General features: G+C 39.6%; 1 protein-coding gene across 1 annotated transcript in view; it reads right to left on the bottom strand.

Moving 5' to 3' along the window:
- Nucleotides 1-15,273, bottom strand: part of LOC113229970 (neuronal acetylcholine receptor subunit alpha-3-like) — a 67,760-nt gene that overhangs the window by 11,543 nt on the left and 40,944 nt on the right. The window contains exon 8 of the mRNA XM_026463672.1: nucleotides 12,448-12,586. Coding sequence (XP_026319457.1) covers nucleotides 12,448-12,586 — 139 coding nt within the window. The remainder of the gene's footprint in view (nucleotides 1-12,447; nucleotides 12,587-15,273) is intronic.

The following is a 15,273-nucleotide window of genomic DNA, read 5'->3' as shown; positions in this document are numbered from 1 at the left end:
GCAGTGTTGCTGCGGAGCCCGGGGTCCGCTTTCCTACTTTTTCTCCTTCACTTTGCACGGTCTTCGGCATCCTTAGTGGTGAGACCATTGGCACGCATATCACCCTTGGCGACGTCAATCCAGCACTTCTTGTGTCTGCCCCTTCTACCGGGGCCCGGCGGAGGTGGCATAGCCAGACATTTGTTTCCCACGTAGCATGCCAGTTTCCGTAAGATCTGGCCGTACCAACGTAGGCGGCTTTCTTGCAGTTTATCTGCAATGTCACGGACGTGAAGGTTGCCGCGGATGCGGGAGTTTCTGACACGGTCTTTCCGTGAAACTCCACACATCCAGCGCAGCATCTTCATTTCCGTGACACGCAGCTCCTGCTTATGACGCTCAAGTACGGGCCACGTTTCACTGCCATATAAAAGGACAGGCCTACTGATGGATTTATAGACCTGTCCTTTCAGCTTAACGCGGCATCTTGGGGTCACAAATGACACCAATCACCTCACGCCACTTTGCCCAAGCGGCTGCGATTCGGGCTTTGACGTCGCAGTCGATGTCTCCGGACGTGCTAAGTACAGATCCCAAGTATTTAAACTGGCCCGTAGGCTCGACCGCGTCTTCGCCTATGCGTACGGGTAGGGGATCTGTAGCTTTGCAGACCATGTACTCAGTCTTCGCCACATTTAGTCTCAGACCGCCATTCTCAAGCGACTCCTTCCACACATTCACTCGTCGTACCAGTCTCCCTCTATCCGCATCCGCCAGCGCGATATTGTCAGCGTACATAAGCATCCACGGGGGTTGCTCATGCATGTCTCGTATGGAGCTTGAGACCTCGTCTAATATCACGCTGAACAGATAGGGACTGAGAACTGAGCCCTGGTGAACTCCGACTGTGACAGGGAAGGGTTTAGTGTCACCAACAGCAGTCCTAACCATGGTATCGGAATCGCGGTACATGTCTCGGATGATGTCAATATAAGCTTCTGGTACCCCTTTGGATCTCAGTGCCCACCAGATCATTACACGGGGGATACAGTCGAAGGCCTTCTGCATGTCAAGAAACATGAAATGCAGAGGCGTATTCTTCAATCTGTATTTCTCCATGATGACCCTTAGGGCAAAAACAGGATCTATTTCCCAAGACCAGGTCGAAACCCATATTGACCCTCCGAGACAGCACTCTCCTGTCGGATCCGAGAAGTCAAAGTCAAAGATTATTTATTCCATAGGTAAAATAAATTTATACTTGAAAACGTCACATTTAAGCTACTGCTCGTTCACTACGCTGACCTCCCTGAGAAGAACGAGCAAGAAACTCTGCTCTTTTCAAATAAACTTAAATGCTATGGAATACACTTTGAATCAAATTTGGGTGGATTCTGGAGCCATGTCGTCTTTCCATACATCTTTATCTAACACGTAGTCTTCAATTTTGTAATATGATTTTTCGATCAAAATATTTTTAATGTAGTTTTTAAACTTAGGAAATGATAAACTTAATATATGCTCCGGAATCTTATTGTAAAAACGTATACAGTTCCCCATAAAAGAGTTGTTTACCTTGGTTAAACGAAATCGTGGTACCATGAGTTTGGACTTAGCTCTAAGGTCAATATTATGGATATCTTCTTTCTTATTGAAATTATGTATATTTTTACGGGCATATAAAATATTTGAGTAAATGTACTGTGATGCCACAGTCATGATACCAGTCTCCTTAAACTTTTCTCTGAGAGATACCCGAGAGCCTAGACGGTACACAGAACGAATCGCTCGTTTTTGCAATACAAATATGGTTTGAATATCTGCCGCTTTACCCCACATGAGAATCCCGTAGTAGGACATTATACTATGGAAATAACTAAAGTAAACTAGTCTAGCAGTACTAACATCGGTAAGCTCATGTATTCTGCGAACTGCGTATGCAGCGGAGCTTAATCTGCTGGCCAGGGACGATATATGTGGAAACCACTGAAGTTTACTATCTAAGATCACTCCCAAGAAGACTGCTTTATTAACAAGGTCTAACTTTTCTCCGTTTATTTCTATGCTTGGACTAGTCGATTTTACGTATTTAGGTAATTCAAATTGAACACATTTTGTCTTCTTGGCATTAAGCAATAAATTGTTAGCATTAAACCAATAAACTACCTTAGAGAGGGTATCATTAATACGGTCATAATTAATGTCATGTCTGTCTGTTTTAAAAATCAAGGATGTGTCATCAGCAAACAACACTATTTTGCAATGGTCCTTAACAAAGAATGGCAGATCATTAATATAAATCAGAAATAAGAAAGGTCCAAGTATTGAGCCCTGCGGAACACCCATTTTTACTGGAGAACCCAAAGAAGTCACTCCATTTATGTCTACTTTCTGAATTCTACCGTTGAGATATGACGAGACAAGTTTCGATGCCTTGCCATTTACACCGTAATGTTCCAGCTTCCTAATAAGAGTATTATGATCAACGCAATCAAATGCCTTTGAGAGGTCACAGAAAACACCAATAGCGTTCTGGGACCTTTCCCAAGCATCAAAGATGTGTTTTAGTAACGCTACCCCCGCATCGCTAGTCGATCTACCACTAGTAAACCCGTATTGTTCACTATGAAAAATATGATTCCTGCCGAAATAGGACAGTAATTGAGTTAGCATAACCTTTTCGAATATTTTACTTAAAGCTGGTAAAATTGAAATGGGCCTATAGTTGCTAGGATCAACTTTCCTACCGCCTTTGAATAAGGGAATAACCTTGCTGTACTTCATTAAATCGGGAAAAACACCTTCGTCAACGCACCTATTGAAAGCTACAGCTAACTGTGGGGAAATGAGATTAATAACTGAGTCTATAACTTTAGTTGATATGCCCCAGAGATCTTCAGTTTTTTTAACATGTATTGACTTAAACGCTTTTATGATGTCTTGTGGATTAACATGACGAAAATTAAATAAAGTGCCACAAACGTTAACATTTTCCTTTATGAGATCAATAGCAAGTGAAAAGGGAGGAATTTAATGATTTTGTAGTGTTCACAGCAATTTCCGAAACGAACGATTCAAAAGCTTGGGCTACTTTATCTTTAGATTTTATAAGTTTGCTGTCTAATTCTAAAACTATATCTCTATCGTGTAGTGTAGCCCTGCCTGACTCTTTATTTATTATGCTCCAAGTAGTTTTAGATTTATTTATCGATTGTCTGATTTTGTCACTGTGAAACTTAACCTTAGCAGCTACACAAACTTTTTTAAATATTTTCGAATAAATTCTAACATATTCTATGAAATTGGAATTAGTATTATAAATTTTCATAGCATATAGCTCATACAAACGAGACCTACTCTTATGAATACCTACTGTTGCCCAGTCGTTGAATTTAGTCTCTCTATAGAAAGTTAATGTTTTCGATTTAAATATATTGTCAAATTCATTTTTAATTAAACCAAATATCGTGTTATATAAAGTATTTGGATCCTCCGGTATATGGGATAGGGAATTTAAACTATTGCCGATATTATTTTGAAATCTAATTATCGTTCTGTGGTAATCGGTCTGCAGAGAAATTGGTCTACCTTCTTGCTCATTTTACAATTAAAAGAAGCCAATTGGCCACTATGGTCGGATCTTAAGCAATTTATTATTGATTTAGACACTGCGTCTGTATTACAAAAGATGTTATCAATACAAGTAGAAGAGGAGGCAGTAATGCGAGTTGGTTCTAAAAAAAGATTAATCAAGTTAAAACTTTGAAATAAACTAATGAGTCTTACAGAAGTAGAACAGTTTTCCAACAGGTTTACATTGAAATCTCCACATATTACTACGTTTTTTTCGGTTGGAAAAATCCGCTTTAAACTGTCTTCCATAATTAATTCAAACCTGAGAGTCTATTATACGCTCGAAGAGATTCATGGTGTGGGACATGACCTTTATGCCCCGATAATCGCCATACTCCTGCACCGATCCCTTCCCTTTGACTGAAGTGATAATACTCAGTCTCCATTGGTTAGGGATTTTACCAGTGAGGAGCACGCGATTAAAGAGGCCGGTAAGGATGCCCACACCACGGGGACCCATTGCCTTCCAGGCCTCGATGGGAACCCCATCGTCTCCGACAGCTTTCCGATTCTTCATGCGATAAGTGGACTTCCTCAGGCGTTACCTGTCGAATAGTCCCTGATTCGGAGGGAGGACCGGTGGCTGCACCTCTCTGTGCTGCTGATTCAGCAGCTCGTGGAAATATGACCGCCATCTCTCCTTCGCCGCGTCGACCTCACATATAAGGTTGCCAAGGTTGCAAGGGAGGGTCTTTAATGCAGCGACACTTGGAAATATCTTGTGCTGCTAAGACCTTCGAACGTGCCAGCTTAAAGATAAGCTTCTGCCCCTCAGACGATTCCAACTTGTCATACAACGGCTGCAAGTGGTCCCGTTTGGCTCTAGCTACAGCTTTCTTAGCGGCACGTTTGGCATCCCTATATGCGTCGCGGTCTTCAGAAGATCCGGACGCTTGCCACGTTTTGAAGAGGACTTTCTTCACCCTCACCTCCCTCTGGACTGTGTCGATCCACCACCAAGTTTCTTTGTCACATTTGCGACCACCCTTGGACATGCCCAGCACCGCTTTCGCCGCCTCAGATATGGCAGCCTGAATGTTGGCCCAGTGGTTCTGGACTAGATCACCTTCAGTGTCGGCGCATTTATCGCCCATTGCTGAGATGAACTCCTGGGACGTGGTACTATCAAGCCGCCACCATCTGATTTGGCGTCGGCAGCGCTCAGCGGGCTTGTCGGCCGGCTTTACGCGGAGATCCATGACAAGAAGACGGTGTTGCGCAGTGAGACTCTCACCTGGTATGACCTTGCAGTTGGCCACTTTGCTGATATGGTGTCTCCTGGTGAGTAGGAAATCGATTTGGGTGGCGTGTCCGCCGCTCCTGTAGGTGATTAAATGCTCGGGGTTCTTTTGAAAGAACGTATTCACGATGGCGAGGTCGGCCGCCGCACACATTGTGAGGATGTCTCCTCCCTCCGCGTTGCGACTGCCGTACCCGTAGCCACCATAGACCCGCTCGAACCCTTCGCACGCCTCACCCACATGACCGTTCAGGTCGCCACCCAAGACGACTGCCTGCGACAAAGGAATGGCACTCAGCACTTCCCCGAGTTGATCCCAGAACCTCGCCCTGTCCGTGTCGCTGCAACCGGCCTGAGGTGCGTAGGCGCTTATCAAGTGGGTCACGACCCCTTCGATAAGCACCCTCACTACCATAAGCCGGTCGCTAAAGCGTTTCACTTCCAGGACGTAATCGTGAAACTCCTCGGAGAGCACCACGGACACCCCGTTCACGCCCCCAAGAGCACCGGTGTAGATCAGCTTGTAGCCATTCCCAATGAGCCGGGATCTGCTGCCTTTCCACCAAGTCTCCTGCAGGAACGCCACGGCGACCCTCCGCCTGGAAAGCACGTCTGCTAGCTCCCTCGCGAGTCCAGTCAGCGTGTCAATGTTCCACGTGGCAAAGCGGAGCTTCCTGCGATGGGTAGGGGCTCGCCTCTTTAACCGTGCCCACCCTTGACACGGTAGCCGTAGTCCACTTGCCACAGAAGTCGGGCGAGGCTCCTGCACGCCGTTTTGCGGCGGCGCCCTATCCCTATGCCATATCCTTCTGTTGACGACTTCCATAAGTTGTTTTGGCGGTGTTGGTTTTTACGGGAGCGACTGCCGTCTGACCTCCCAACCCCCGAAAGAGCCCCCTCCCTAGAGCCTCTCTAGACCCCTCGCTAGAGCCTCGTCCGCCTATCAGCAGGCGCACCACTTGCAGGTGAGGTTAGCTTGGGCTCCAAGATGTAGGTGGAGCCCCCAAAACGCCCAAGTGACAAGACGAATAAGTCGTGCCGACCAACAGTTGCAGTGCAACTTAGAGCTTTAAATCGCAAAGATCTGAGGGGCACTGCCACTGCGCCTGACATATTGAGACTTAAGTTGACAAATCCCATGTGCCTATAATTTCATCAGCACCCTAACTCTTCAAAATCAGAACACAGCAATGTTATTAATGTGAGCTTGGTGGCAGACATAGGTAAGGTGGCAGTACTTTCCTAAACGAACTTTCACAAGAAGTTGTTGTTAGAAACAATCGCAATTTGTTTAAAAACAAACATTAGTGCTTTTGTCATCTCACATTATTACTATTCGTACAATTTGTCTTTGTGAAACTTGCGGAACCGCCAATATAGGTTTGTAATCACGGGTTATGTCAACACTACATTGTGTAATTTGACCGTTATCCAATTAATTAAACAGAATCCAAATTAGGGGTGCGCTAAAACATTTTTATTCAGCAATAATTCTAGACTAAACTAGACACATTCGATTGGTTTGTTTATCCATTGTTTCTTGAGTAATAATAATATGTTTCTAATATAAGTGTTGGGTTTCATATTTTCTTTTTTTTTGTATTAGACATTTATCAAAAATAGTATAGGGTAGATCTTAGCACTTGCGAGGACTTCCTTCCTTTGTATCCTCCATCCTCCTCCGACATGCGCACTTTTGATGCTGTCGTCTCTTTCACCGGCCAATGAGTTGGCAACAAAAATAAGACGATAGTCTAACCTATGACACTGAACTGTGTGCATCATAAAAATGGCTAATTAGCGCGATTGTGGTTTTTAATAGTTTCGTTTGTTCGCAATACACTGTACTGTGCTCAGTAGTGAACCTGAGGATTTTTCCTCCTGTGGCGGCCGTATCCAGACGGAATTGCTGCCAGCGCAACGAAAGAAAAGGTGAGTGTGCATGTTCCCATCATTTTTCCTGTTCTTACTATATACTTGTTCCAGTCCTTATAGGAAACTACTTGCAAGTGCAGTTACTCGTACTACTAGTACCTTTTAACGTAATTAACAAAAATCGCAAAAATACAGTCCACTACTTATCGGTATTATACATCTTCATTTCGCACCACCAATAAGTTTAATAGTTTAAACTTATGTTAGAAGTTAGTACCGTACTCCAAAGTAATAAGAGACATAATAGGCCAGTTAATATAAGTACCAGATATTTTTTTGGATTATAATGATTACTTTTCGTTAATAATAACAAATATTTCTTAACAAATATTTTTATTAATAAATATTATAAAGGCGTAATCCTAAACAAAACTTATTTTTAATAAATAAATTTTGTTTTTTTTAAGTTTTATTAAGAACTTTGCTAATGTATTCGACGTTTCAATTTCACTATAGAAAGGTTCATCAAGATTCACTATACATTTCTTCCAATCTGCATCAGATTACATCGGTGAATCTGATATTGAATAAGAATTCTTGGTAACATTATTCACATCAGACCGTTCAATAGGCTCAGAGCCCACAGTAATATTGGATATGCGAAATTTGATGCGTGTATCTATTGTAGACCCGTCGCCGTCGTGTTAACTCGGTATATTTTTAACGGTCCAATATAAGTTAATAAGTCCCATGTGCCTGTACCAGCGCCCTTACCCTTCAAAACCAGAACGCAGTAATCCTCGCATTAAATATGTAAGGCATAGGTGTAAACAGGTAAATACTGGGTGTGTACCTACCTACACAATTCAACTACTTTAAAAAACTTGCCTTCTTGTAGCGATCAGCTGATAAAGAAGTTGACTATTTTTTTTTACAGTTTCGCGAACCCGCGACGTGGCGTGGCTTCACTTATCCAGTGCAGTGATATGACGAATCTTGTAGTGCCCGTTAACCGCAAAAGGTTGGACCTTTTACTATAAGATTATAAGCTTTCTTTATTAGGAAAAACAAAAAGACATTCGTGTTTTTCGCCCAAATTTAAGAACGGACAGTTATTTATTTTGGAATTTGTGAATAGAACCAGTGACGGTCCATGAACCCAAAAACTGACTCAAACCCAAACAAACATAAATAATATTAATAATAGGAGACCCAAGAATCTTAAATAAATATTAATAACAGTAAACAATAAAACATATTCAACTTTCAGAGTGGTTACACACGGCTAATATTAGCAGCGATACAAAAACACGCGACTGCATCGATGCAAACACGCAACTACATCGACACAGCCGCTTGTGTTGGCTAGCTTGTGTTAACTAGGTGAATATAATATCTATCTTTGTGGACATATCCTCCTAAAGCCCCGTGTACATCAAAATGTACATTTATATGTGAAGTGATTCATATTCTTATGATCACGTAAACGCTCACTGTACATTATTGTGAAAATATCGCATTCAAATTTAGCGTTATACATTTTATATGACCATAGGGTATCTAGTGTACGTGTATACGTGTTTCATACAAAACTGAGGGCATACTTGCGCGGGTCTGAAGCATGTTATTATATTATAGTTAGCTTTATGTTTAGTACCAAAGAACTTATGTACAAAAAACAGGATAATTGTTAAGTACATTTTAATTTACAATGGTCGTTTAGCGCTTTTCCCATTGTACTGGGAAAGGGTCTTAAAAGGCTGCGATTATATCTGTTGTACAGGACATTTTTGTGTTATAATGGTCTCTGTCACCATTATTTTGAAATTCTCTAAATTGTCTGGAGCTCACTCTACTCGCCCTTAATTTTTGCGCGCCTATAGAGGACTTCAATTCTTCAAGAAATACATCAAATTGATAATAAAACAAATACTAATTGCGTCAAATATTTTGTAATACTCAAAAAACTTGATCTAAAATATTTTGGAAAAGTTACAATAAAATACAAAACTGGTGAGTCGGAACCATGGCCTTTCTGAAAAATTTCCACTTTTAGAGAACACGATACTTACCATATCGTCACATAAAAGAAAATATCGCAACTGTCTATGGTACAGAGCGTCGTTTATCTGCCCGGAGGCAGCTTCACAGTGTAATTTATTTCGAGGACATTTCGTTTCAGGATCCAATATATTCTTAAAGAACAAATAAACTGCAACATCTATTATTGGGCCTATAACAAATTTAATATGGATATAAAGCTACAAATCCTGAAAATTAGAATAATATAACGCATACTTCCCGATATGATTGAAAAAGATATTTAAACCGTCATACGCGGATAGGCTACAAAGCAAACAATCAAATATGAAAAAACCTGAATGTGGAAAATATAAAAGATCAACGGCCTGCAAAAACTAATACGTGGTATTTGTGCACTTTTATGACCTCGGCCTATTCCTGCCGAAAGTAAAAAAATACATTCAAATAAACAAGATGGCCGCCATACAAATGTCACCGTATTTTATTAGAGATAGGTAGAAAATGCTCGAAGGAATGTCGTAGAGGGTAAATAGTGGTTAACGGCCTGTGACAAAAGAAAAATCAAGATGGTGAATGTAAAAGGCGGCCGAAGAAAAACTTGCTTCGATCCGGCTGAAAATTGACATGCGGAGGTCTTTAGGAGTCTTTAATCATAATTTGTGGTCAAACGTTTTTTTCATCATTTTTGTAATAGGCTGTCACATAAGCGTTTTTTTTTCTATAAAAATAGCTGCCGAAAAATACTTAGCCTGATTTAGCTGAAACTTGGCATGTGGAGGCTTGTAGGAATGCTTGATAATAATTTGTGATCAACATTAGTTTTTCGCCATTTTTCAATATACATATATTTACAATATTTTCAATATACAAGCGTTCGTTGGCGACAGAAAAAAAAATTGCTCTGATCCCATTGACCTACACCAGATCCCTTTGAAAATTGGCATGTGGAAGTCTCTAGGAGTGCTTGATAATAATTTGAGGTCAACATTTATTTTTCGCCATTTTTCGACATGGCTGCCATGCAAGCGTTTTTGGCAGCAGACAAAAAATGTTCTTTCTATCCGACGAAAATATATCTTCAAAATCATAACTTGGCGTAGAAATTTCGTTTCCGCTGATTTTCGATATAACCGCTATATAAGCGCTCACTTTTTCTGTATATAACTGTTGAAAAAACTTGCTTTGCTCGGGCTTCAAATTGGCACGAAAAGATTTCTAAGACTGCTTGACAGTAATTTGTGGTCAAAATATATTTCTGTAGTTTTTAAATATGGCCGCCATTAGAGCTATTTTCATTTTTTAAAATAAAATCATAAGAGCTCAGGCCGTAGGCCGTAGGTCCAGCGGAGGGCGAACCCGTACTCCGAACTCCGTACGTAGGTAGTATAAGAAGGCTCTATTACGAGTACAATATCTCATATAGTTAAAAATGTAAGACATACTTCCCGATGTAATGGAAATGAGATATTTATAGCGTTGTTGTATCTCGAACCCGGAACCTCTTCATCAAGCACCCATATTACCTTCTAATCGCTGTGCCACCGAAAAACATAAGCACACCTATGAGTATAGCAAAGAAACTGCCTCTGTGGCGGTTACTATACTGGACTGCCACGCAGAGGTCCCGGGTTCGATTCCCGGGCCGGGAGAAATATTTGTATAGCCTACATTTATTACTCTCTTAAGTTTGGATGTAATTTGTGGTTGTCTATGTGTGTATCCATGGCATCCTCGTTACAGGGTTTCCCTAGTGTAGGAAGTGTGAATTCCGTTGCTCTAGAATTCCAGGGAATTTGAGACTAGGCTAGACTAGGAGTAGTTGTCTGGCACATTATTGTATTATTATTTCGTAACAATGATCGTATCTGTAAGAAACGAATATGCCAGCTTTATAAACAGTGTTTGGAATAATAAGTAAAGTATATAAGTAAATACATGGTGAGTGAATAATGATCTCCCTCTTAAATCTTACAATTACCAAACTTTTATGCTGAATACTCAACCGTTACTAGTTACACATCAAAAATATAAAACAAAATATTAGATATAAAATAAACGATTTTGTTAGCGTTTATCTAGCCTAAAGTGACCTACATAATAAGTAGGTAGTATTCATTTCCTATATTACCTTTTTTAATCTCTTAGAAAAATAACTTAGTTATGTTACATTTCCTAGTTAAGTTCATTTTAGATAAAGAAGCGAAAAATTGCGCGTTCGCGGATTTGCAATGTATGTTCAACATTAATAAAAATTATCTGATAATTTACTGTGATTTTTCTTATTTCTTCCTTATGTTTTTAGCTATTCGGTATTCAGCCAAATAGCAAAAAACAGAGTTACAGCAAAGTCATGGAACAAAGTGATGTTAGTTATACTCGATAGTCCTGCGAGATTGTTAGTATTTAATAGGTAATCTTGTATACTCACGGGAAATAAAATTAGGCAGAATAAGTAAACTGCAAAGCTGGAAATAACTTGAGTAAAACAACAAAAATTAATATATGAAGTAACAATTTTTGTTGTACTAAATAAATTTCGCTTTTAGCAAAAATTGCAAAAAAAAAAAGGTTTTTCTAAATTTAATTCCGAACACCAAAGGCATACGTTCCGGACGGTAAAAAACTTTTTAGATTTATACTAAAATAATTCACGTTGCAAAGACGAATTATTTTGTCAAGAAGATGAAATATTGTAACTGAAATTCGCAGTTAATATCTGAACATTACATTAGTGGATGTTAATATGTTACCTGCAATCTTATACAACAATGTTTTATGCGAGGGTACTTGAAATTATGGAGAGCTCTGAGAGACTACCAGGCTTGCCAAGCGTGCCAACTGCCAGCGAAAGTATGTTTCAGAAGAGAACTTATGAGTCGACCATTATGTGTGTGCATTTTTAAGATGCAAGTTGCATAACCTCTTCTTGAAGCCTATTTGATAAACATACCTCGGCCGATGGTCTCATATATTCTCAAAAGAAGTGAATAAATTCAGATTTGTATATAGTTCAGATTATTATAGATACGCAAAAAGTAAATGAATATCATGGTAGTAAAACAGGTAGCAGTAGAGGCTACTTGTGAAAGAGTTCGTCCAGGATTGTACTGCCACCTTACCCATTTCTGCGGCCAAGCAGTAATGCGAGTATTACTGCGTTTCGGATTTGAAGGGTAAGGATGCTAGTGAAATTACAGACACATGAGACTTTTCAAGTTATGTTTCAGGATGACGGGCTCAGTGGAAGTGCCCTTTGAGCGGCACTGCAACTGTTATGGACAGGCGTGACGCCTACTGCCAGGCGCACGACTTGTGCGTTCTGTCACTAAGTATTATAAAAAAATCGTGATATTCAATAAACTTAATATTACAATAAATTAGCCACTGGTAGCTTTCAAGGCACTTGGCTGTGTGAAAAAAACTTTCATACATTTTTCACATATGACGCTACGGCAATACGTTATTAAAAATTAGCCGTAGCTCAGTTGGGAAAGCGTCTGCCACGGTATGCTGAAGGCAATGGTTCGCATCCAATCGAATAGAAGGAATTTTTCTTAGTTTTCGGTCTTGTATTAGTAATTACATAGTTGCAAAGTAATGTTGACAATCACATTAAATATAACAGCCCCCGAGACAGTGATGTTACCAACTAAAACAATTACGTTTCGGTAACTTACCAAGATGATTGTGGTTGTGTCGGGCGAAGCGCGGCGAAGCCGGAGGGAGAGGCGCGCCGTCGCAGCGCGCCTCTGCCTTGAGTCGCGAACCAGTGCGCGGGTTCACCTGCACACCGGCTACCACACCGCTGTTGTCACCCTGGTACAAAACAGTCATAATGAAACGAATGGGTGCTTTTACGTTACACATTTCATACAAATATATTTAATGACTGAGCTGTGTGTAGACTGCTCTAGTCTAGTACAGAATACGGAATTGAAAATTTTAGATCCGGTCTCCTGAACTGTATGTATATATTGGTTTCATATATTGTTAATAGTAGGTATAGTAGTGGCTGCACGAAAGGAGCCTCACGACAACATTCACGACGACCCGCACGACATACCATTCCTTTCCTATACATCTGACGCGCCCTAGGCAACAACCGGCGAGTATCTCACGCCAATTGGCAAATTCTTTCACCACGATGTCAAGCATTATAGTGTATTCCATCAATGTGATAATAGTAAATTGTGTAATAAGGATGGTAAATAATAAATTACTAACGAGGGTCTATTAGAAGCCCGAAGCCAAGGGCTGAGGGCTTTAGTAACTCGAGGTTTGTATTTTTTGCCGTCTGTGATATATACAATGTTTTTCATCACATTTGAAAGGAAAAAATACAACATAAATTATGGTTCACAACAAAACAATGGATTTGGCAAATGAAATGGCGGGTTTATTTTCATTTTTTTTAAATTCTTCCATAGTTAATACAACTCGAACTAAAAGTTATAAAAAGCAAACACGCGTACAGCAATGGTCATGGCCACAGGTGGATTGTAAAAAAAATTTGGAAAAGTTTTATACAGAAAATAATCAAAATCAATTAAGAAACAACATCATCAATTAATCAAAAACAAATAAGAAATTCTTAATACTAAGTATTTAAGTAGTATGTGGCTGAATTGCAATGTAAGTTCCGTTTAGATAAAATTTGAAACGAATGTTTTAATATTGAACTTAGTAACCACCTTGCTTGAACTTAAACCTGACCTATGGAAGAAAGTATGTCATGGTACAAATTTAAAAAGCTCCTTACAGACGATGTCTGTAATGGAAAAAAAAGATCCGTGGGTTTTATTTGGGGTATTATAGTCAAGTTAGCCACTATGCAATCGTACCATTTACGAGCAAGTGTGATGAAAAAAGATATTATTAGAGAGACCTTGGGTAAGTATAATGCTTTAACGGAAACAAGTTTTTTTTCTTGCTTCTGACAATTTAACAAAATGTCTTATTATTTTTAGAAAGTGCCGCAATAAATCATATTCGTCCCTAACCAGAGGCGGTTGTTTATGAAAATATTATGAAGACGTCACCATCTGAGGGTAATTGGCATAATAAAGCGGCGATCGTACATTTTTAAGGATTTTATATCCCTACTTTGTTTACTACGAACGATAAACATGTTTATCTTCAAACATGCATGTTCACACATACTTGTACAGAAACTGATAGTTACTGTATACCTACAAGTATGCATTGGTATACGAATACGTAACATATTTACGTTGAGAAATATGAATTCATCCCGTCATTTATAAATTATAAAAGGAACTAAACATCTAATCGTGTAATAATATAAAATACGAATAAGTGTCAAAACATTTCTCAAAGAAACGGAAAACTTTTAACATAATTCAATGATACCGAATGCAAATTAACCAATCAAAGTCGAAAATTTGCCGGCGAATTTAAAATTAAGTTCATCCATATCTGAGTTTTTTCAACAAATTTCCATATTTTCTTATCTCGAAATGGCTTTGCAATTATCTCAAATATTTCATAAATTGGCTGTTCTTACGGACTATATTAATAACTGTCCTTAGTTACATATGTAAATATCTACCAATTTTGAATACTTACTTAATAAACGATATTATTCGATTCATAATTTATGACTGCTTACAAAATTCGAATTGTTCTCGTAATCCACATTTCCGAAGCCTATAGCACGAGCACTTCGAGAATTTCCGGAACTCAGCTACAAATTTTCATATACGTGGGCACGTAATGTTCTTGTCATCCTTATATTGCATTTAGAAAGAATTCAGTGCGAAAAAACTATGGTGAAATTCGGGCCCGCAGGGTAAATACTAAACGAAATTTAACTTCCCGAGAATTGTCCGATTTCGTCAAGTTACATACATGCGATAAGTTCTTCAGTGCTCCTGAAAAATATGATCAGACAATTTGACCCGACACCAGTGACATCTGGCTTAATATACGTATTAATAATTGCGTAAGAAGAAAACCACTTGCTTGTTTCCTTCCAACAGTTTCTAATACAGACAGACGCATTCACATATACAGGAGCTCGCGTGCACGCATGTATATATGAGTGTATATGCTCGCGTGCCCATGTGCAATGAAATTAATTATGTAGCAATAATATGTGCTGCAATATAACACAACAACAACAATCCAGCAGCAGATACTTATAACACTAATGTTAGTTACATGAGTGATGTAGAAAATTTTAGTGGCAGTGGAGCTCCTTGTGAAAGAGTTCGTCCAGGGAAGTACTGCCACCTTACCTATTTCTATCGCCAATCAGTAATAAATATGAGCAATACTGTGCTTCGGTTTTGAAGAGTAAGGGTGCTGGTGAAATTACGGATACATGGGACTTGTCAACTTTTGTCTCAGGGTGATGGGCGCAGTGGCAGTGCCCCTAAAATCTTTGCGATTTTTAAATCTAGAGCTTTAGCTCAAAGTGGCACTGCAACTGTTACCATCAGGCGCATGACTTGTTCGTCCCGTCACTTGATATTATAAAATAA

This window comes from Hyposmocoma kahamanoa, unplaced genomic scaffold (assembly GCF_003589595.1).
Source record: "Hyposmocoma kahamanoa isolate Upper Pololo Valley unplaced genomic scaffold, ASM358959v1 63, whole genome shotgun sequence".
NCBI lineage: Eukaryota > Metazoa > Arthropoda > Insecta > Lepidoptera > Cosmopterigidae > Hyposmocoma > Hyposmocoma kahamanoa.
Note: the sequence above shows the minus strand (reverse complement) of the source record. Positions and strands in the feature narration are given on the sequence as shown.